This window comes from Coptis chinensis, chromosome 4 (genome assembly GCF_015680905.1).
Source record: "Coptis chinensis isolate HL-2020 chromosome 4, ASM1568090v1, whole genome shotgun sequence".
NCBI classification, from domain to species: domain Eukaryota; kingdom Viridiplantae; phylum Streptophyta; class Magnoliopsida; order Ranunculales; family Ranunculaceae; genus Coptis; species Coptis chinensis.
Window position 1 is genome coordinate 68333132 of NC_141459.1, and position 24597 is coordinate 68357728.

At 36.7% G+C, this 24597-nt stretch overlaps 1 protein-coding gene, 1 long non-coding RNA gene and 2 pseudogenes across 3 annotated transcripts; all 4 read left to right on the top strand.

Moving 5' to 3' along the window:
• The first annotated feature begins 2544 nt into the window (after positions 1–2544).
• On the top strand, positions 2545–8642 carry LOC147504517 (5-methyltetrahydropteroyltriglutamate--homocysteine methyltransferase-like; annotated as a pseudogene).
• Positions 8643–14865: 6223 nt separating this feature from the next.
• Positions 14866–15908, top strand: LOC147504518 (uncharacterized). The gene is made up of 2 exons (XM_086557353.1): positions 14866–15353; positions 15430–15908. The coding sequence occupies exons 1-2, from the start codon at positions 15054–15056 to the stop codon at positions 15889–15891; spliced, it is 762 nt and encodes a 253-aa protein (XP_086413479.1). The 5' UTR covers positions 14866–15053; the 3' UTR covers positions 15892–15908.
• A 364-nt stretch (positions 15909–16272) lies between these two features.
• On the top strand, positions 16273–19425 carry LOC147504519 (phosphatidylglycerophosphate phosphatase 1, chloroplastic/mitochondrial pseudogene; annotated as a pseudogene). The gene is made up of 5 exons (XR_015221017.1): positions 16273–16497; positions 16848–16910; positions 16981–17182; positions 17286–17366; positions 19149–19425. The product of XR_015221017.1 is annotated as a phosphatidylglycerophosphate phosphatase 1, chloroplastic/mitochondrial pseudogene (transcript).
• A 1142-nt stretch (positions 19426–20567) lies between these two features.
• LOC147504520 (uncharacterized) lies at positions 20568–21251 on the top strand. Its single transcript, XR_015220414.1, has 2 exons — positions 20568–20699; positions 21093–21251. It is a non-coding gene; the product is annotated as an uncharacterized LOC147504520 (long non-coding RNA).
• Positions 21252–24597: the final 3346 nt, after the last annotated feature.

The following is a 24597-nucleotide window of genomic DNA, read 5'->3' on the forward strand; positions in this document are numbered from 1 at the left end:
CCGAACGCCGGAGGGTCACCGAAGGCCATTCGGATTAATCAAACGCCGGGAGGGCCAATCACATGAGTTGTGGTAGTCGTTCTAGGATTTTCGTTACGTAATTTATTCAGGTGTCATACATTAATGACTCATAAACATTTCTACTATATCACGTGTAGGTCAATTACCTTATTGCACTAAGCCATAATATCTAGAAACATCTCAATTATATCTCATAGTCACTTTCATTCTTTCACGTGCCAATATATTATTGCACTACACCACACTCCGGTAGCAAAATATTCACCAATACTATATTAGCATCTCACATATAAAATAATGGAGTGTATATACATTTCTCCAAGATATTGCATTAATATAAATATCCCAAAGATATTATCTCATGTCACAATGCTTCAACGTATCACATACATTTTTATTATAACGTATTAGGAATATAATATCTCCTAATATCTCAATATCGTCACGTGTCAAAAATACACAACATCAAGGTCAAATCTTTCTTAGATAATGACAACCAAATATATACTAGCTTCCACAGCATTTTATTACTATATGTGTCCATATAATATACACATAAAACGTAGCACAAATAAACAGTCCACAGTCCACAACCAAAGCCCAATATATATATGCTTTACACACTACTCACGTCAAATCTAAATTAGATAATGACAAACCAAGTTATACAATCTCAACAATATTTTATTACTATATTTATCCATATAATCAAATATGTGAAAAATTGGAAAAGTCAACATTCCCACCAACGGTCAAAGTCAACGGTCAATCAAAAAAAGTCAACAGTCCAAGGTCAACACATCATGGTCAAGGTCAAACTCAACATGTCATAGTCAAAGTCAAACTGTCCTGGTCAAAGTCAAACTGTCCTGGTCAAAGTCAACAGGTCCTGATCAAAGTCAATTCATCATTGTCAAAGTCAAACTGTCGTTTCCGTGTTCGACAGGTTCAGAGTCGTAGCCATGGTTCATGGCTAAGGTCAAGGGTGCATGGCTCATGGCTAAGGTCATGGTTCCGACCCAACTGGCCAGGCCCAAACCTTAGAACCCGAAAGTCTAAACCGTGAAAGACCCAAATAGATCTATTTTAAGTCCAGTGGACTGGCCCCAAGAAATATTAGAAACGGCCCAAAACTTATAATCTTGGAACCCAAAAATGTTAAGTGGATTCGGCCCAAAAACTTTAATATAAACCGGCCCAGTCAAAACAAAAATAGAACTGTCCAAACAAAACAACCAAAATCGGGCCCAAAAACCAACTAAGGCCCAAGACCAAATAATAGAACTTTGGCCCAACATACAATAAAATCGGCCCATAGAAACAAACTAACAAAGGCCCAACAAGAAGGCCCAACGAAGATGAACAGTTAATAAAACCACCACCACCGCTCGAATTCCGGCCACCACTCGTCTGCCCCATTCAAGCTAACGGTTTCAATCCCCCTAAAAACCCAAACAACATTAATAAAACCAAAAATCCCAAATCGTCAAATCCCAACATCACCAAAATTAGATCTGGAAGAATTCCCATCGCCATTAATGGCTTCTCTCCGAGCTTTGACAGCCCCCATCAACAGCCCTCACTCACTACCCCCATTCCTCAAACAAACAACCCACGACACCAACAAAACAGTTCACATAAAAATCAAAACCTTAGTATCGCAGTAATGGTGTTCGGCGCCATTGACGCCTGTTCAAGGCTCCCAACAGCCCAACCACCGTACTCCAACCCCCACTCATCCATTCTCACACCACATCACCACAAAACACAACAACCAATTTAAACCAAAAACACAGCCCAAACACCGGCGCCATTAACGCCTCCAAGCTCCACTGCCCCCACTCGACCCTCATCAGTCCACCACCAAACACCAACAACAAATACAGAAATTTCAACAAGTCAAAAACACAATTTCGATACCGTTTTGGGCGACGCCATTGATGCTCTCAAAATTAAGCCTTCGACGGTTACCCAATTTTAACACGGTTTGACGGTTTAATGACAAAATCCAAATATAACAAAGTTTAATAATACAAATGTCACGAAGTCCAACACGCAAAGATAATGAACAAGATTAATAGGTCAAACCTTAGTCGGTATACTCCGATACACGGAAAACCCGTGAAATAGCAAAATAGCTACTCACCAGATGAACGACTCGACGAATCCCTCAGAGTCCGAACCGTCAAAGCCCCACCCTCCAAAGAATCCAAATTTTTCTATGCCTCCATTTTTAATATTTTATTTTTCTCTGAACCCTATTCTCTAGAAAAATGTGTTTATATACTTGGGTCCAAAACCCAAGCCTAACACCAACTCGGGCCCAAACCAGGCCCACGTATCCCGAGTCCAATCCGACGAATTTTGAAAATAAATAAATAATTAAATTAATTAATTAAATAGATAAAAACGTATTTTTAAAATACGGGCGTTACACTTTGTGTTTGATACAATCTCTAGACATTTGATTAGGTACGGGATGGATAAGAATTATCGTGTATGGGTTTTACATGGTGAGAACCCATGTGCGGATCCGATGGGTGGAGCCGATTGATTGAAGAAGAAAACACCGAGGTCAAGGGGCTTGGGATGGGGAATTTTGTTGATGCTTCTTATGGAGTGCATGAAGTAGTTGCATGTGATTTGAATGAGGATGAAGAAAATCATATGGGGGATTTTGAACCACCACCTGTTCTTGAACCTGATTTGGGGAAGAGGTACAACGAATACAAGAAAATGGCGAACAAAAGCTATACCCTTCATGTGAGGCTCCCGCTACAACACTTTCGCAATTGTTGACCTTCATAACTTGAAGAAGAAATATGGTTGGTCGGGAACTAGTGTGTTCCGCACTTTTGTCCCTTTTGAGGATATGGTTCCCGTAAGGAATCACTTTGCCATCAAAGTACCCCCAGAATGAAAGCAATGCTTTGAAAGATCTAGGAATGAAAGCCACAAGTATCCATGCATGTGAGAACAATTGTATGTTATACTTGGAAAGATGATGCTAAGTTAACGGAATGTCGCCGATTAAAGCACCCGGATACAAAGTGAAAGAAGGAAAGATGGGTAAGAAAGAAACAAAAGAGCGAATAAAGTTTTGAGACATTTTCCCTTGATTCCAAGGCTCAAGAGGTTGTACACTATCCCATGGATAGCTTAACGAAATGACATGGCACGCACCGAGCTACACCTTCTTGGGATCATATCGCGACATCCCATCGACTCAATCCAAAGGGAAAACATGTAAAAAGAGTTGGCCTGATTTTGCTTTCGGAAGGAAGCGTAATGTTTGGCTTGGAATTGCAACCGATGGTTTCAATCCCCGTGGAATATAATCCACTAGCTATAGTTGTTGGCCTGTTTACTTGGTACCTTATAATCTCCCCCCTTCTTTATGTATGAAGCCGAGTTCCAAATGATGTGTTTGTCGATACTGGCGAAGGCACACTACAACGTAAAGGGTCTATTGCAGTAAACAACGCCCAAAATTGTTGGTAAAAGTTATCAATTGCCACGCCTTCCAGTGTTGCTAGAGGTTTGCCTCTCTATTAGTGCTGGACTTACTTGGATTTATTGTTGCAATGCTTACGGTGCGGCAAATGGTCTAATTATTTTTTTAGAAAATGAATAAATATTTTATTTTAAGAAAATCAACCTTTGGCAACGCTATTTGTTGTCACTACAATAGAAGTGATCAAAGCAACGGGTTGTCCGTGAGCGAAGTTTTTCATTTCATTAGCATAAACTTTTGTTTACCCTGTTGGGGACGACATTGGTGTCAAATGGGTTTTTATGTGCCGAGATTCGATTTAAACCAAATTTTGTGGGGGGCTTTTTATTATGGGCTTGAACCGAAAAAATTAGAAAACCCAAAAACAGTTCACTCTCTCTCTCTCCTCCACGAAAAAATGGTAAAATAAGAAAACACCTAAAAATACTTTTGTCTCTCTCCACCCCCCATTTTCTTTTCTTTTTTCTTCTTCACTTAAAGTTTCGAGGCCTCACCCCCACCACCACTACAAAGCTATGATAAGCTCTCTATCACTCTCCACCTCTCTTTATTAAAGTTTAAAGCTTTAATTTCGGTTTTTGTTTTGGGTCAGATCCTCCTCCATCAATGAGGTCAAGCTTCGACTTTGGTTTTGGGTATTAATGGGTTTTGGTTCGATATGTGATTTTAGGTCTTTAACTATTGGATTTTGGGATAATTAGTTTGATAGCCAATTAGTTTTGGTTTTGGGTATTTTTCTCAGTTTTATTCCATTGATTTGAACTTTTTCTTATTGACAATATTTGTTCTAAAACATGCTTCAGGTCCTCAAATCACAATTCACGCAGCAAGGAAATGTAACCACAATCCAGGTTTGTTTTGTACAGTTTCTCCTCTTCAAAGATACATCCATATTCATAATTTTTTTGAATGATGGAAACATGAAAATAGTTATGGTGTTCAATATTAGCTTAACCATTTATTACCATAAGCCCTTTCTTCTGTTCATAATTTCATGTTACCACGCACAAACTCTTTTTGGCCATGTTGCAATGTCGCATGTTATATATAAACTTGTATACATTGATGGCGGATTCAATATCAATAATAATTAAATTTCAAATCAAGTGTCAGATTATGATTCACGGTGGCACTACACCAATTGTCAAAAAGGACGGGTATTAGGACGGGGTTGGTGTCTTTAATTTAGGACGGGCTTCTTAGTCCCAATTAAGAAAAGAACCTGTCGTGTGGTTTTTCTCGAAAAATTAAGGACGTTTGTTCTTGTCGTTGATATAGGATGAACAAGTTAGTCTTAAATTTGTTAGATACCGTCGCTGTGAAAAATTCCCCTCTCCTCATCCATCGCACACTTTTCTCCAAAACAGTTATTTCCATTTCTTCCTCCCCTCCACAAATCCAAACCCTAGTCTTACTGAACCTTGTTCAACACAACAACGACCGGCTCAACATAGTTCCGTTCTTTAGCAACGAAATTTTGCGTCCAACGGAATTGAAGTACTCAACAAAGTTCCGCCCACCAGTCCTAATTTATGTTTTTCTCTCTTCCTCTCTCCCTCCATCTCTTGGGTGAGTGGGCTCGTCTCCTTACCCTTTAGACTCCAAGGTATGGGTTTTCATTTTTCTTTATAACTTTCTCGTTTGGTTTTTCATTAATCAAACAGAAAATGATATGTTGGATTTGGGGGTTAGGGTTTACCAACCGGGTTTGTGAGACGCTTCTAAGAAAATGAATTTCTTGTTGGTTTAGTTCAGATTTGGCATGAAAACCCCGGAATTGTCAATCGATTGCTTGAAAACCCTTTCATGTTTATAAGTTTTAACAATTAATTCACTGTTTGAGGAGTAAGAAGAAGTCATCAATTGTAATAGTTAATTCCAATTTTACAAGCTTGTGAAGTGATTAAGAAATTTGTGTATATAAAACTATATTTATACAAAGGTCATTCATTTTTCTACTTTTCATTTCTTGATTACGATGGGTCATAGTTGGTGATAGTAATATATTGAGGTTTCTATCTTTAGTAATTGAACTCCAAAAGGTGGTTAAAGCAATGTTGTCTTCCCTTCAGTTCATGGAACAATTTATATAAAAGCGTGTTAGTGTGAACTACTTCCACTTTAGATTTAAAGTTGTCATCTCACTTGTTTTGTCCATTCATTTTATCAATTTCCATTGATTGGAGTTTGAGTAAATTTATGATTTTTCATTAATGGTTTATTCAGTTATCTTTCTCTATTATCCATTTTGTCATTGTATATGTAAGGGACTCTTTGTGTTCAACCATTGTACTACCGAGTATGTTTATTCAATTATATCGAGATGTCTTGTGAAATATGTACTGAGCTAAACTCGGTTATACATATTTACACCATTTAAGTTAGAATGAGGCATGCATAGTTAGAACGAAAATTTTGATGTGAGCTTGTGTCACTTAAATTGACACGAATAATCCGTTAAATGTTGTACACAATTGATGTGTAGTTAATTATTTAATGCGGGTTTGTGATTGTTTAGTTTATAGTTTCAATCTAAGCAAGTTTTCCAATTAATAGCCTTGTAATTTTTATTATTATTATTATTATTTTGTGTATGTAGTTTCCATTTGATCTCAATATTTTGAATTTAATTCATGGCAATGGCGCTCATTAGCGAACGGATTAATTTTGATATGGTAAATGCTAAATTTCAACTTATAGAGTACTTTTCTGATATCAAGCATATGATAATATAATATTGATTTTTTTTTTTTACCATTCTCTTACCAGATATATTCGAATGTCAAAAATAATAAGTATTGTTTTTTTTTTCTTCTTTAAATAAAAGACTTTGATTGGTAAAATTGACTTTATTTGGTCGCTTATGTTGATACAAGCATACAATGGCCTCACATTGTTGGTTATCCTCGTATGGGGCCAAAGAGAGAACTCAAGTTTGCTTTGGAATCTTTTCTCTCGGGATAAGAAGAGTAGTCTCGAGGATTTGGATGATGGTTGCCGCAAATCTCGTGTCTTCCATCCGAAAACGATGTCCGGTCTTTGGGATTAAGTATATTCCAAGCAACACCTTCTCATACTATGACCGTGTCCTTGATACAACTGCAATGGTTGGAGCTGTTCCATCTAGATATAATCGACCGGTGGAGAAATCGGTTTGGACACTTACTTCTCCATGGCAAGAGGAAATGCTTCCGCGCTCGCTATGGAAATGACCAAGTGGTTTGACACCAACTAGTAAGTGATCAATCCATCACTTAAAATTTTCTGAAAATGTCATTGATTAGCAGGAGTGAGTAATAACCTGTTTGTTTGATCACTATTACAGCCATTTCATTGTCCCAGAGTTGGGACCAGACCAAATTCTCTTACGCTTACAAAAAAGCAAAGGACCGAAAGTACAAGGAGGCCAAGCGGTATATATATGCTTTGAATGCTATTTGATTTTTATTAATAATCATGTTTCTTATTTATATGTAATTTCCCTAATAAGACATACAACTACTAATAGTTAGCTAATTATCAAATGTAACCATATTTTTAGCCCTTGTCAATGTCTATCTGTTGCACGTTTATGTCTAGTTTACACATAATGGAGTAAAACCATGGTCTGAATTTTTGTTCTGTTTGATAAATGTATTAGCTGATACCTATTTGAGCTGAGATGACCTATCGAAATGTTTGTGCAGAAGCCATTTGGTAGTCCTACTTCTACACGACTTGCTAAGATGACTAGATTTTATCCTTGATAAAAGTGTCACATCTAAGTCCCCAACTCTAAGTTATTCAGATATGATCTTGTTATGCATGATTACATCAATTTAAACTAAAAATTCAAGTATTTCCGCTACTATATCTGACATGATATAAGTGCTAACTTCGGAAATATTGAGGTCCCATTGTGTTGCTTCTAGGAAAATTAAACAAACAACTCGGGATAACTGAAGAGAGAGGACTTTTCATACATTATGGAGTTGTATTGGTCAACTTATTTGTTTCAGATAACTCGATCTTGTCGTTTCTCTTTTGCAGCTCGGAATTGATACAGTTCCAGTCCTTGTAGGCCCTGTCTCCTACTTGTTGCTTTCAAAACCTGCAAAGGGTGTGGAGAAATCCTTTTCTCTTCTATCTCTTATTGGAAAGATCCTTCCCATCTACAAGTAAGTTTGGAGAGTATGGTACCAGTTTATTTGTAGTCTGTATTTTTGATTTCCTCGTTTGGCTTAACAATGAGTATCCGTTGAACCTCTGCAGGGAAGTTGTGGGCGAACCGGCGTGGCCGGTGCTTCTTGGATTCAGTTTGATGAGCCCACCCTCGCCAAGGACCTTGAACCCCACCAATTACAAGCATTTACAAGCACCTGCTAGAGCTAGAGTCATCCCTTATCGGGTCTTAACGTGATTGATTGAAACTTATTTTGTCGACATTCCAAAATGAGACATATAAGACTCTCACCGCTTTGAAGGGTGTTACTTGGTTTTGGCTTTGACTTTATTCGAGGTTCAAAGACCCTTGATTTGATCAAAGGTGGATTCCCATCGTGGAAATATCTTTTGCTTTTTGGTAGATGGGAGGAATATCCGGGCAAATGATCTTGCCGCTTCTCCTCAAGACTCTGCAGGTGCTCTTGAGGGCATTGTTGGAAAAGGTACCCTTCTAAACTTTTTTTTTCCTTGCATAGATATTTAGACCAGCATTTTACTATGCATTCTTTTAGAAATTTCTAATCAAGTTGTTTGCCCTTTCCTTGCAGACAAGCTTGTTGTTTCTACCTCCACATCGCTTCTCCACACTGCCGTTGATCTTGTCAATGAAACTAAGCTAGACGATGAAATCAAGTCATGGTTGGCATTTGCTGCACAGAAGGTTGTTGAAGTAAACGCCTTGGCAAAGGCTTTGGCTGGCCAGAAGGATGAGGTACCTTTACCTATTTTTATCTCTGCAGGTAATGTCAAATTTGCTATACTATTATGGTATGTGTGGTGTTCTTACTATATAATAAGGAGTTCTTACTTCAGCGTTACTTTAGCAAGGTATATAGCATCTACTTTGGACTATTTATGTATTAGTTTTCTAATTTTCATGTCCAAAGGCCTAACCGTGAAGTGATGGTTTTATCTATGTTCTTGCAGAAGTTCGTGGTTGTCCCCAAAGCACTGAAGTCCGATATAGTGCAAGCATGTAGAAGTAGCATACACACCTAGTATATTCCATTTAACTCTTTTAACATGGATATATGAATGAGACTATGGAGTCCGGCCATTGTCTAGCTAGCCTAGTAGGAAAGAATACTTTGATTTATTCATCACCATTCTACAATTAATTCTCTCCCTCCTAAATTCTAAAGTCGACAAGTCAATTCCATGTAAACTTATCGACATATAGAATATGAATATGAAGTTATATGATTCAAAGTCCATGTATGAAAAAAAAAAGAGGTAGTCTCTTTTTTCTTTTTTTTCGCTTAAGTTTATGACAATGGGTTTGGTGAGAAAATAGGATTTGATTATTGTGCAGGTAAGTTTGAGTGCATTTGCTTTGTTGTTTTCTCGTGGTGCAAGATAATCGGACTCAAGTTGATAACATTGCTTTGAAGTTAGAACGAAGGTGATTATTGGTTACTAATAATTTGATTGTATACCAACAAATTAGTGATTTTGTAAATAAATAGATAAAGATTGGATCTTTTATTGTCGAAAATAATTTAATCGCGGACTTGAAAGCAGGCTAGAGGATGCCGGTTATGCTTTGTTGGAGCCAGAGAGTTTTAGAACTTCTTTGTCATAGGGATAAGGTACATATTTTTATGTCCATGTCTATTACTTGGTAAGCATGGGATGGAACATTAGCATTGGAGTTAGTTCAATCAAATTCTACATTTTGATCACCAAGATAACTGAGAATACCAAAATATGCTAGTATTCTTTTCAACAAATTATTATTCAGGTATGCATGGAAGAATGAAAAATATTGGCTCTGACTCTTTTCGATGAATAAAATGCAACAGCATTCACAACATGGTGACGACTTCATATTTGACTTTTGAGAATTCTTGAAAGTGTATCTGTAAAATTTGTGTATTACTTGGGTTGGGATTTGATGTAAAAGCATGTAATTGTTGCTTGACTTAGATACTGATTAGAATTTTTGAGGTCTTGGGATTTGTTTTATCATTTTGTTTTTTCTATCCGCGACCTTCTTGAAAGTAAATTATGTTGATACTCACCTTATGATTATGACTGTTGGTTGTTCATCTAGTTACTACATTTTTTATTCAAGAATGGCTTGTCAGTTCTCTTCAAAGAAGGTCCAGCAGCATACAAAGCCTACTATTTAAGGTAAGTTTAATTACATGAATGTTCTAATAGGACGAATTTGGTACTTTTAAAATAGTTTCAAAGGATAGAAGGAATAGCCAAGGATAAAAAGGTTAGGACAAAGGATATTCCGCCCTGTTAAACAAAGAGCAAGGGATAGAAGGAATAGCCGGGCGGGACTTCCCTAACTCCTAAATCATAGGTAGGGGTTAAAAATCTCATTATAGGTTGGTTGATATCTTTACATCCCGACTCTGCCATCCGTTTGAACCGCTTTTGTAGTTGAGCTTGTTTGCTTGATTTACTTGATGTTTAGCCTTGCTTATTTTATTGTTTCATTGGTGATAACTTTATGACACGAGGTTTTTAATGGTTTGGCATTTACATGTACAATTTAGTTCAAAATCTATTAGTTTTTACTATTTTTGTCTTCTTATTTGATCCTCAGACCTTCATGAATGTGATCGAGTTATAACTTTGATAAGTTCTTTTGGCCATGGGCACCAATTTACGCATATATGAGGTGCATAGTTTCACATGCATTGCCAACTTGAGTGTATATTAGGTTTATTAATGTTTCTAATAAATTTACTTACGTTTTTTTTTTTTTTTTTTTTTTGTTGTGCCGCATTGGTCGATTGGTCGCCAGAAGTAGTAGAATCAAGAAGAAGCTCCGAGTGGATGCTGCTCAAATTAGCATGTTATAGACATTATTTGTGAAATTTTAGTTTTGAATAATTCGTCTAAATTTAGTTGAACGTTGTTAAGATTATGTGAGACGATGTTTTTCAAAAAATAGTTATGTGAATTCTTTAAGATCTTTTGTATTGAATGATTTATTAATGAAATTCATTTTGTTATGATTTGTGGTGAATTGTTATAGGATTACCGTGTTCTATAAAAAAATGTTTTGGGCAGGATTATGTAAATGGAAATGTACATGTATGAATTGCACCATTTGCAATGCTAAATCGCCTCAAATAAAGCACGAGAGTTTATATCATTCGCAACAATTTTGGTGTAGCTAAAAGCTTTGATTCTACAAGAACGTAGACATCTTTTGCCACGCTTGGTGTGTGGCTAAATTTTTGGACGCCTTTTGCCACGCCAAATGTTCAAATAAATATTTAAATTTCCCCGCACTATGTAGGCAAATATTTAAACTTTCCATGGCCGAAATAGTGTTGCAAAAGTTGCCTTTTGGCCCTTAGTTAATAATAGCTAAAGGTATCACTTTTGCAACGCCATTCTAGTTGTTACAAGCTCTCTTTTTGTGACGCCATGCGCCGCAAATAGTTTGAAAAAATTTGCAATTAATTTAATTTTAATAAATGAAGTAGCAACGGAATTAGTGTATTAGCAAAGCACCCTCGGCCGCGAACAAACTTGGAACATTTGCCACGCCACCTTTGGCGTTGCATTTGAGTATTTGAGACGACTTTTAGCCACGCCTTTGCAACGCCATCTCCGTGCGTTTATGACAGATCTTTTGCCACGCTCAAAGGCACCTTTAGCGATGGAGTATGGCGCTGCTAAAACCATGCTCTGTTGTAGTGGCACCGGGTCAAGATATCGACGTTTTTCTTCAGCCATTGTATGAAGAGTTGGAACAGTTATGGAAGGAAGGGTGCTGGCTTATGACATGCATAAAAAACAGCATTTTACCTTGAGAGCTATGCTAATGTGGGGTATTCATGATTTTCCTGCTCTTGGAAACTTAGCGGGTTGCATAACACATGGTTACAAAGCATGTCCGATTTGTTCCGATAACACTCAATCGATATATCTTAAGCATGCAAAGAAGATTGTTTACACAAACTATCGCCTTTCTTCTTCCGTTGGGTCACCCGTTTTACTTGGGACTTAAGATCAAGAGTTGAACATTGCTCCACAAAGGTTAAGTGGAGAAAAAGTTATGCAAAGAAGAGTCATATCAAGTATAAGCCGGTAAAATCCCAACAGTAGCAAAAGAAGCACATCTGATGTGAATTTGGATGATAGTGTAGATGATGAAGATGTTCAAGTTACGCAGGCTTGGTATAAAAGGTCTATTTTTTTGGGATATGCCCTATTGGCCCACTCATAAATCCGACATGTTGTTGATGTGATGCATACTTGAAAAAATGTTGCGGAACATCTACTAAATTACATCCTAGATAAGAAAGACAAGTCAAAGGATACAGTAGGTGCGCGAGAAGATATGAGGAAGATGCGAATTCATAGTGGTCAGTGGATGCAATCAGACCCAGTCACAGGGAAACCAATAAAACCGAAGGCTCCATTTGTCTTAACTAAAGACGAGAAGTTAAACTTCTGCAAAATTTTGAAGGACTTGAAGCTTCCTTCTGGTTTCTCATCAAATCTGAGCAACATTGTCGCTTTAAATCCACCTGGTTTGCTCGTAATGAAATCACATGACTATCATGTCATTATGTGTTATTTGCTACCTGTATTGCTTCAACATGCTTTTCCTAAACATCGCGATCTCGCGAAGAGCTATTCATCGATAAGCTTATTCTTCAACTTGTTGTGCTCTAAAGTCTTAGTTCGCAACATATCCAAGAGGCCAAGTACATGGTTGCGTAAGCATTGTGCATGCTTGAAAAATATTTTCCACCATCGTTTTTTGATATCAGCATCCACCTCATGGTGCATTTGGCTGATGAAGCGCTACTTTGTGGAACTGTGCATCAAAGGTGGATGTTTCCATTTGAACGGTATGTAAATTACTTTTACCTTAATATCTTCTCTAGCTTTTTCTATAATTGGATTTTAAAAATTGAAAGTGTATACTTAAATTTCTTGTTCTAATAGGGCGATGAAAGAGTGTAAAAATATTCCCAGCAATAAACGATATGTTGAAGGGTCCATTGCAGAGTCGTATATTATTTCTGAGTCAGTTAGGTATGCTATGGAGTATATGCCCAATTCGCGGGACGGAAATCATAAATCGAAGCGTGTAGCCTTTCTGGATGAAGATGGCGAGTATAGTGATGAAGGGCCTTTGCTCGATGGTAAGATGTGACTCTAAGTGTTAAACAATGGATTCAAATCATAGATGGGTCCGTTTCGACTAGGCGTCGAAAAGCTTGATGATTACTACACAGTGTTTTTTTTTTGGACATTTGGTTTCTAAACCTACTCTAGTACTCTACATGAAAATACTCATGCGTAATTGCATGAACGATTTGTAGTGAATACCGCCCTTACAATCTAATTCGTGGTAGAGGAAAAGGGATTGCAAAGTCGGAAGTCTTGAGATACAAACAGATTTCATTGTCTGGTTATATAACAAGGTATTGTTTAATTCATCCATTAGTTAAATAGGAAATCTGAAGTTAGTAATATTAGCTTTCTAACTATTGTCTTTTTACAGTTATTGGCTGCAAACGACACCAAGAATGACTTATGGCGATTAGTTGAAGGACCATTACACCAAGCTAAAAAGTATAGAAAGTATCGCATCAATGGTTTTGTCTTTTCTACTAGGTCGCATGACAAAACAGTTGTCACACAAGATAGTGGTGTTTGCATGGAGGCAATCACTTCGTTTACGTCAAGTAGGAAAGACAAAAATCCAGTAGATGCATCGACGAAGTGGTATGGGGTTATTGAACAAATATTAGAGCTGGACTATACAGACTTTCAACAAGTAGTCTTTTATTGCAATTGGGTGAAGGTGGAAGACAAGACCAATGGCTGCAAGCTCTGTCCAGACTCTAATTTGGTGTTGGTCAATCTTAATAAGATGAAAAGTGTTGATCAGTATTTTGATGAGCCGGTCATTCTCACTTCCGAAGCTAGTCAAGTGTTTTATTCGAAGGACTTGAAAAATCCTAATTGGTCGGTAGTCATCCATTCACCGAGGCGATTGACGTGTGGAGTTGACTCACTAGATGTACCAACTGTTTTCCAATCTACCCTTGAGGACCAACCTAATTTGAAGCCTTTGATGAAGTGCTTAACCTGATTGTAATTGTTATAGTTTCCAAACTATGATAATGTAATGAAATACTTTTGTTTGGATTGAATCGTGTATATGCTTTTATTTATTCTTCTTTCTCACCTTTCATGATTATATTTTTTCAGTTACGCACTACTAATAGACTATTTTGCAATATATGTTAGGATTTCATTTGAAATGGTATCAGGTCAACCACAGCCTAGTGCATCTCAACCTTCTTGTTCTGCCTCACATGCATCACAGCCTTCTACTTCAGTTTCACATCCATCTCAGCCTTCAGGCGACGTGCAAGAATCAGAAAATGTTAGGAAGTTACCTATATTGATTGATATTGATGGTGTTGTCGTTGGTGATAATGCCTCCAGATGGAATACTCGTGCTGGTAGTCTCATTCGAGCTCGTATCCCAGTTAGTTACACTGATTGGAGGCTTGTACATTCTGAATTCAAGGATAAGGTTTGGAATGCCTTAATGGTAAGGTTTACCTCTGATTTTTTTTAATGCATTCTAGACATTTTGAGTTCTAGCTTCATTCACATTACTATATAACTTGTGTTTTACAGCGTGAATTTGAAGTTACAAATGTCGACCAAGCACTAGCTCGTTCACATGCAGAAAAAAAACTTTTCTACTAAGTTTAGATATGGAAAATGGGTCTTGAGAAAAGATATATTGAATAAGTTTGAGACCTTGGAAGAACAAATCGCCGCATGCCCAAACCGGCATTGATCCAAATCATTAGGAACAGTTTGTAATATATGAGAACACTTCGAGGTGATGGCAAGAAATCACGAAGAATGGTGAGAATATAAAATTGAATGATTCTCGACATACACTTGGGCGGGATACGTATGCCAACACGTTGCATAAAATGGTAGGTGTCTTTCCATAAACTTTTAAATTTTTATCACGATATGCTAACAATTGTTTACCAATGTACATGTAGAATAAACAAAATCCTGACAAGATACACGGACGGGTAGACAAATGCCGGAAAGCGGGGACATGAACGTCGTAATGGAACTGTTTTGGAGAGCTCTCGAGCCCGTTATGTGAGTTTGCATTTCACTTGAGTTCCAACTATAATTTTGTTAAGTCTTTGACATAGTATTTCTCTTTGTAAATGATGCACGAACTAGTGTGCAGGCTGTTAGTTCGTTACTTTGTTATTATAGACAATTTTTTCTCGACTGATTTACCTTAAGTTTGTACTAACTTGTTAGTTTTGAACTAATTTCCATGGAAAACACTATAGGAATTGGTGGAGGCTGCTCAAAAGAAAAGAAAAGTGCAACTTCAAGTGGAGAGGGCAATGCAACTCATCTTGATTTTGATAATGACGAATTGACCGAAGTCTTAGGAGCGGACAAAAAGAGTAGGACTCGTGGAATCAGCTCTAACCTCTCTAAGAAGCAATTAAAGCGTACAAGTATTGCGAAGGTGATGTTAGCACAAGCAAGGTCTTCATCAAATTCTGAATTTAAGGGTGAAATGAGTGAGATGAAGTCCTCCATAGCTAGAGTTGAGGGTGTGTTGATGGTGAGTTTGCCTTAAATAAAAAACTTATTGTTTTCATCATATATATAATTCTTAGTTTTGTCATTCATTTTGTCAGGATATGCTTAAGCTTGTAACCAACAATGGAATGTCGAATAGTCAACCGCCACATGGGGATATAACACCCGGAACCGATGTTGGCTCCAACTTAGTTCGCCGTCCGTCTCAACAGAATTTAATGAATATGTTTGAATCTATGAACCCTCCTGTGAACCCTCCTGCGAACCCTCCTGTGAACCCGCCTGTGAACCCTCCTGCTGAAATGTTGAGTCCACCTCTTAAGGTTACCCTATTAGGTAGAGATGGTGTTCCGGTTGCTAGGGGATATGTTATGACAACCACCCCTAATATTTGCCATGGCAGAACCGTCCTTAGAGGGGAGAAAAAGATCTACATCGAGGAAGTCTTGGTTCCCAATGCTCCTATTTATGATGGACCTCAATTTGGCTGCTCGGACCTTAGTGATTTTGTTGAAAGGGGGCCTTTGATTTGGCTTGAATCAAGGTTGCAGTATGAGTAATCTATTGTGTGGGATATGCAAACTTCATCTATTTTGGTTTTTGAGTATGTTTTTGTAAGTAATGGTAAGAGCCTTTTGCAAGATGTAAGAATGACATAACTAATTTTGTGCACTATAGCTTGTTATGATGGTATGATGGTTTATAAGAATGTTTATTGTCTGAATGTTATATTATGAAAGTTTTTATGTTTTTTGCAGGTTGAAGAGATAACCCGTTTTTAACTCCAAGATTACAAAGTAATGAAAGTCTTTTCTTTTGCCGGTCCCAAGCCCGGATAAAGGAGGAGGGAGAATGGTGGAACTTTGGAATGAGTGTTCTTTGTCATGGTAAGAATAGGCACGCGTTTAACTTCGAAGGGATATCATCGGCATTTGGCGGTGATGACTAAAGACAATCATCTTCTTTGTACCTCATATTTACGTGAAAGATATTAGGTGGATTGATTGGGTAGAGTTAGAAAAAGAGGGTTTAAAGGTGTGGTTTTTTATAAAGATAATACACTTACGTTGCCTTATTAAACTGGCGCTTTGGCCTCCTCTTGAATCGTCCTTGGATTCTTGTAAGTCTGTTTTGGTGATAATGTTGCCGCTTTTAGCAACTCTCTGGTAAGTTGGCATTGCCTAATCTGTATAAATATCTTGTTTCATACTTGTGGACTAATGTTTATGTTTGATTTTTTATGCTAGGATTAAGCCAATATGATGCTAATGGTTCCAAAGCTCGAACGCCGAGCAATCAATTGAAATTCATGTCATTAGACCACGGTAAGTCACTTTGTTGCCTTTGAATGATTTACTATTGAATAGCATTTCTAGTTACTGCATTTGGATTGCTTTGTGATTAACTCACCAATGTTGTCAAGTTAGGCAAGCCACACCTTGTTTTCTCCACTGTATTAGAATTGGCATCATCGTTTTAAACTTAACTTAGTCATGTATAAACTTCGTGGGTGAAGAAGCCGGTGGATCACCAAGACATTGAAAAATACTTTGGTTGTGAAGCCTCACCGCTTATCATGGTAGATATCTATAAGTTACTAATCTTCTCATGTTTTGTTGCCACATGACTTATATGTGGTTCTAATGTAGGTAGGTGATCGGTACTTTACAGACATCGTTTATGGAAATCGAAACGGATTTCTCACAATATTAACGGATTCCTCGTGGCACTTAATAAGTATAGATCTGTCGAATCTTGGTAAATAGTTTCGTTCCATCTTGCTGTAGAGTGACATGCTGTGACTGGTTCCAGCTCAACCTAAAGGAAGGCCTCACTGTCTTCCGTGATCAGGTAATCCCTCATCCTCCTTTCTTCTGTCAATTGGTGATAGAAGGATGCTTAGATGATTTCATTTTGAGATTTTAAATCTGCAAAACTCTTTCACAACTTACAGGAATTTTCATCGGACATGGGGAGTCGTCCAGTTAAGCGGATAGCTGACGTTTCAAGGCTTCGCTGTTCTCAATTTCCACAGGTTTCTTACTTTTCGGTTTTGTAAATATTAATGAAGCAAAACAAGAAATTCCCAGAAATTTAGAAAAAGGAGGCCATCAGAAATCTTTCATTTTTTTGTTTTGTTTTCTTTTTAATTCAATTTGGTTTGGAATGTGGATAACATTGATACCAGCATAAGGTACAAATACATTACAATATCATGCATATCCCAACATCCATCCGACGATCCACACGCTTTGACAATGGTACATTAGTTAGTATATGAATTATGCAAAGACATTTCCTTTCTAGTGCTTGTTTATTTTTTAAAATTTTCTTTGTGGTCTCTTTTTTTCATCTTCTTTATCTTTATTGTCCTTGTTTTCTTTGCCTTTGCAGATGTATAGGATTTGTGAAGACAACCCGACAAACCTGCAGCTTCCTCGGGTGATTTGTATAGCTTAAACTTCACAGTTCAATACCTTTCTTTTAGCAGTTCAACTTTATTCCAATTTTCAGTAACCATTTACAAATAAAATCCATTTCTTCCCTTACCCCAAACTCTCATTAATTTCTTTACTATTTCCATTGCCAAATCACAATGTGTCTACCAAAACAATGTTCTCCCGTGACAACAATGGTTCAGTGTTCACAAAATCAAATGTGGTCCTCGAACATTTAGAACTTTGTTCCACATACAAACACATGAGTTATAACCAAAATGTCTCCTCAAATTTATGACATTAGGCCAATCGATGGATCCGGAGAAGAAGATTTCTCGGAGGCGTCAGTGAGGGTAAATGACTGAATCTTGGCGGTTTATGGATCAAAGGGTGTCGTCGGATGTGCCTATGAACCAAGAAGTGGATTATGCTTCTTCAAGTAATACTACTCTTTGGAGTAACTCTTCAAGGTAACACTATCCCATCTTCTTTTCCTCTTTCTTTCTCATTCTATAATATTTTTATATACTTTGTCTTTTCTATATACATAGGCACACATGAAATGAAAGCCTTTTCTTTTTTTTTTTCTTTTTGCATGGATGGGTTAGTTTAGCTATGAAAATTGCAAAACCCACGTCCACCATTTTTTTTTTGGTAAAATAAAAGGGTTCTTATGGCATCTTTTGCTTTTCTTCCTTCTTCTTTTTCTCTTTCTTAAGATTTTCTATGGAGATGCGTTATTTTGCTTTGTTTGTTGGTTTTAAAAGATAAAGCAAAACACTGTTGACTCTTCTCTATGTTTTCTTTTTAGTTTAATATATTGTACTCATTATCTAATAATTCACTTATGTTACAATTTTATACTTGCATTTTATTCTCTTCACGAGATGGAGTTGCATATATGACCAAAAAGGCCAACTCCTTGACTTGACTTATCTCTGTTATATTATTTTACTCAAATTTTGTTTCATACATTGTCGTGTTCTTGGCTCGTCTAGTGTTGTATAATAGAGAGAGAGAGAGAGAGAGATCATCATCAAAATATATTGTTTGTATCATCCAAATGTCAAAAGCATTCTATGGCAAGAAAACATGAAACACAGAACAACATTGTATAGCAGGTGTAGTGATCGATTTAGTGTTGAGATTAACTTGCATTGTTGCATAATGCATGGGAACAAAAAAAATTCCAATACATAGCTTTGGAAATGTGTTAAACTGTCAATCAGTAGGCACGACAGATTTTTATTTATTTTCAGTATGTAAAGTTAAAACTCATATAGTAATATTTCTACTGTAATAGTAAAACCCATAGCTTTGGACATGGGTTTTAGAATTTCCCCCTCACTAAAGGCTGATGTTTGCTGGTGATTTTCTAGGATTCTGGTCCCATGGCTCATCCTGTACGACCACATTCTTATATCAAGGTTAGTAACTACTAACACATAATTTCTACGATCTATGTTAGTAGAGGTACAGCCTGTAATTGCCGCCACATGTATTACGAAACCTGGGATTTTGCAAGTTGGCTACCGCCAGATATGTTTTTACCTTCCATTTATAGCAATCTCATTATTTTTATTTTTATGTATGGGTGTGGTTGTTTTTATTGGTCTTTGGCTACTCTTTAGTTTATTTAGTGCCTTACACATAACATTTTAGGCCAATGTGTTGGGTTGGAAAGTTGGAGCCTTTTAAGCAAAGGCAGATGATGCCGCGATGAGGAGGGTCGTGAGTCGGTTGGAAAACTAACATTGGGCCATTAATTGGGCTTACCTTAAGTGGTCCACAAGAAAAGCCCACGTAACTCTTTATTAGTGTTCCTTTTTCTTGTCATCATCAGCAGCTAGGGTTTTATTCTCTCTCAAATCTACTTTTCAAACTTTTCGATTCAATGGTAAGTTTGTTCGTTTATAGATCTCAATTTATTTCTAGATTTCCGGCTTTCTCATTTTTACTATTGTTTTTTTATGCGGCAGAAGGAGGGATAATTTGGATGCACAAATTGAATCTTTATTGAATGTAGAGAAACAAAGTAGACTTGTTGAGAATGTTTACGCTACTAAGAAAGCCGTCATTGATATCATTCAACTCTATTCTTCGAGCACGTGCTTGGAAAACTCTTAATGAACGGATCCTCATATTGTCCAAACGAAGAGGCCCGGCAAACAGGTACATTTTTTTTTTTTCGATTGATTTAATATAATATAAATCTCAAATCTAGTTCCATGTTGTTATTTGGTGTTAAACAGTACATTCTTGCTATGGTCCGAAAAGCTATGCAATATATAGATGACACGCGATATTGAAGCTCGTGTAGAATTAATCAAAACGCTAAACAAAGTATCTCTGCTGGGAAGGTAAGCGTGAATTAATAAATTGCAAAGCTATTTTCTCTTTTAACAAGTAATTTCTCTTGGAAGGTTACTAATGAGTTGTGTTGGGCATTTTTTATTTCTCCTCGTGTAGATTTATGTTGAACTGGGCGTGCGATTGATAAAAAAAGCGGCGAAGATCAAGGAATCTCGGGGCCTTATTCTTTGGTCGGCTTGGCGACTTGATGCGAAATTCTTTGTAAGTGATTTCACGAGCAATAGGACCTTCTGATTGCTTTTCTATTGGGTATTAGTGAAAATCAGCATTTTAGGTATGTTGCTTAGTTGTTGTTCTCTTTAAATTGATTTTACTATTGATCCGAAGTGATTGTGTGCTGTCGATTCTGATGTATTGAAATGTGTTGGCTGATGTTGTGCAACTCCATGATTGGCTATGACTCCTCATATGGGTCTATTATGGACCATACAATGACTATGAGTCTTACTCTTTATCCCTCCTATATATACATATAGTTCCATTGTGTATTTCCTTACTAAAAAAGTTATACGAGGCCTAAAAGGTTTCTTATTTTCTGACTACAGGTATATGAGAAGGTTTGTTTTTCTTCTCGCAGCTCTTGTCCATAGGTAGAGGAAAACGTTGCATGTTAACCAGACGGGGATATCAGCATTCATTATTGATTGGAGGATACGAGTTATGGTTGGTCTACCATTCCCATATGATATTCTATATAGCAAGCATGAGTACACGTTGATAGGGCACAAGACATTGATGGATTTGTTGGGCACAGAATAGGCCTTTCCTTTCTCTATCACAGGCAGAGGGAAGAAGTCCAGAGGGAGTAGTCGTTGGTCCCACCGGGAAGTAGCATAAGCTCCGGGAACAGATCCAAGTGGAAGAGAAGAAAGGTAACCTTACTTAACCTGCCCACTATGACTTCATTTGGCAATTTAAGGATTGTGGATTATTGTTGTGATCTTTGATAGGGAGCTGAAGTTGTCAGGATGTACAAAACTTTGCTTGGGAGTATAGAATTGTATTTTTTATTTGGTTGCTGTATAGATGAGGTAGTTTCTTTTATCTCTTTCACTATCTTTTGAGATTTAGTCATCAAACCATAATACAAATGCTCCTGTTTTGATTAATTCCTTTCGTCCTATTTGCAAAAGCATTGGTAATTTTCTTTGTTTCTATATGAAACCAGGAGGTTCAAATTTAGGCAAGAAAAAAATAAAAATAATTTTTTTTTACAATATCAACACATTAGTAACGGTTTTAAACCGTTGCAAAACAAAAAAAAATTAAAGCATCATCAATAATCGTTACAAATCAAACTCATAGCACGCTTTTAACCGTTACTAATTGTCACTCTGCAACGGTTAATAACCGTTGGAAAATTTGGTTTTGCAACGCTTTTAACCGTTAGTAATTGTCACTCTGCAGCGGTTAATAACCGTTGGAAAATTTGGTTTGCAACGCTTTTAACCGTTAGTAATTGTCACTTTGCAACGGTTAATAACCGGTTTGGAAAATTTGGTTTGCAATGGCAAAAAACCGTTGCAAATATTTCCAACACTTTACCGACGCCCTATTTGCAACGCTTAAAAAACGTTGCGAAAATTATTCGCAACGGTTTTTTGCCGTTGCAAATAGCCTGTTATGGTGTAGTGTTCGCATCTTATTATTTAATTGTCATAGTTCAATTTAGAATACATTAAATCATAGTGTTCACCATATTAATTATATTTAGAATCATTACTCTCGTATTGTAGAATTATTAATCACGAATTGAATTCGTATATTCTAAACAAGTAAGAGTGGAACGAATTCTTACTATAGTTTTATTGCATGATAATTGAGAGTAGAAACTTTGATATAAAAGAACTAAAAATTATCTTTTACTTATTCCTAGCATAATTAGTTTCGATAGGTAAAATGTTATTTTTAAGATTATCACTCCCCATTAGGGGTGATTAGTTCATGATCATTGAACTAAAAACAATAATGGAATAGAATGAACATAATGAAGAACATGAATTAACTACTTAAGAAGATAATAATGGAAAACATAATGAAATTAAACTAAGAATTAAAATTGCCTAAAAACTACGTACTCTACATACATGGCCAAAATTCTACTCCCCTATTTATAGAGAATATAGGGAAGAAAGTATGTCCAATGCTATAATCATGGCCAGATGCATTCCTTAAGAGCTAAGGAAATAGTTGAGGGATAAAGTGTAACTCTTCAGTCCTTATCTTTGATTCTTATCATTAATCTTTATCCTTGATCCTTATCTTGTTTTTAGTTCTAGAATGTTCCAAAGGAGAAGTACAATGCCTCAAATCAAGGCTAGATACATTCATTAGGAAGCAAGCAAGTTAGAGAATGAATAGAGTGTAACTCTATCTTTGATCTTTATCTTATCTTATCTCTAGAGAGTCCCAAAGGAGGTAGATACCCTAATTAGTTTAGAAATGACCCTGAAAAGGATGGGCATTTTTTTGGCCTTACCCCTTACAAACATATAAATGCATTTCCTAAGACAATATATGAATGCAATATAGCTTCATTTATAAAACATGAAACTATTTACAAAAATACAATGTCAAACTTTAATATTACCAAAATCCACCTTGTCTAATTGTATTAAACCTCTAATTTATCTTGGTAATTCCTAGAACGATTCAAAAATTCTAATGTTATCACCGACAATATTACTTCTAGCTAAAGCATCAGCCACCAAATATATTTCCTTCTCGAAAAACATGAGCAATAGAAACATTAACCACATTACCAAGTCTCTTAATTTTCTACCAAGCCTTTCTAAGGAACCAATGACGATCTGATCCACTATTGTAGCAATCCAATGACCTTAGAATCCATTTCAATTCTAATATTAAAAATATTTCTATCCACATATATTTTCAAACCTTTAAGAAGAGCAAACAGTTCAGCTACTGTGTTAGTGGTTGAGCCAAATAGAGCACTATAAGAAACCACCATATCCCCATGGTAATCTCAAACAATCCCTCCTCCTGCACAAAGACTTGGATTACCCTCACAAGCACTATCTGTGTTTAGCTTAAGACCCCCATGCTCTGGTTTTTGCCACACAATAATAGTAGGTTGTTTATGCCTAGGAGATCTCACCACAACATTAAACAAATTAAGCGATAAACCCACGAAAAAAGATGATTTTTTCCCTTGATTTGAAAAAACTGCCAAATCCCTTAACCATTTCCTAACTTTCATGTTTACTTGGGTACTAGAAAACAAAGATCCTTTATATTTCGCTTTATTTCTAGCAAGCCAGACTTCCTAACACTAAGCTTGGTACCAAACCTTTAAGAAAAGTGCATTAAGAATCACTTCTGCTATTACGAAACCAAACTTGAAATATTTCAATAATAGAAGCAGGGTATGGAACCAAGATACCAAATAAATTTAAAAAGAACAACCATACCTCTTTTGCTACCTGACTATGCACAGAAAGGTGGTTTGAACCAGTGTAAATGTTTGACTAGCGAGGCGCACTTTAGTGCCTCGCGTTGACCAAGGCGCGGGAGCTAACATAAGTCGTGTGCCTTTTGTGCTTTTTGTTGAGGCTCGAGGCACACAAGGCGCACTCCTTATCAACATTTACAGTTTTTTTGTGTTTTTGTAAAATATTTGCTACACGTGACACATTTACACTCGATCCAATTGTTGTATGGTATAAGAAATTGATCAAATTTAATAAGTTTCATCTTGAAGTATACTCTAAGTCTAATTTTAACTAGTTTTTGTTAAGTTGTACGGATTGAGAGAAAACATGAAGATGGATTTAATGAAGTTTTACGAGATTCCAAAATTTGAATCACGTGTTCTATTTTGTGAAGAACTCATTTAGCTCAATTCGATTGGTTCACTCTTTCAGTTTATTGAAGTTGAGCTAGATTGTATTGAGAGATACGAGTTTTATTATGCTATTTACTTATTGCTTAAGAATTTTCTTTTAAATGACTACAATGGTATGGAAATGACTTGTAGATTTTATAGGTGTTGCTCGATGGTTTCATGTTTACAATCACATAGAATTAATTTTAATATTTGGCTAAGCAAATCAGTGATAATTCATGTCGTATTTAATATTTATTTTATTTTTTATTTGTTATATCTATTTTTTTATTACTACGTGCCTTACTTTAATCAGGCGTGCGCCACGCCTCGCGCCTTGCGCCTAAGGCACAGAGAGAGTGTTGTGCCTTAGGTGCACCTTAACACCCTGACTACACTAGTTTAAACCCTCTGATTGTGATGTTGAACAACAATGGCACTTTGAGGCAAGGAAGACATGCACTGATTGAAGAGTTTCTTCCACTTGAGCAACACCTTTCCAAATTGTCCAGTTGAAAACATCAACCTTCAAAGGTAATTTCAGAGACCACAATCTCAATAAGAAGGGATGTTCGATGTCACGAACCCGAATACTTTACCATGCATGCCGA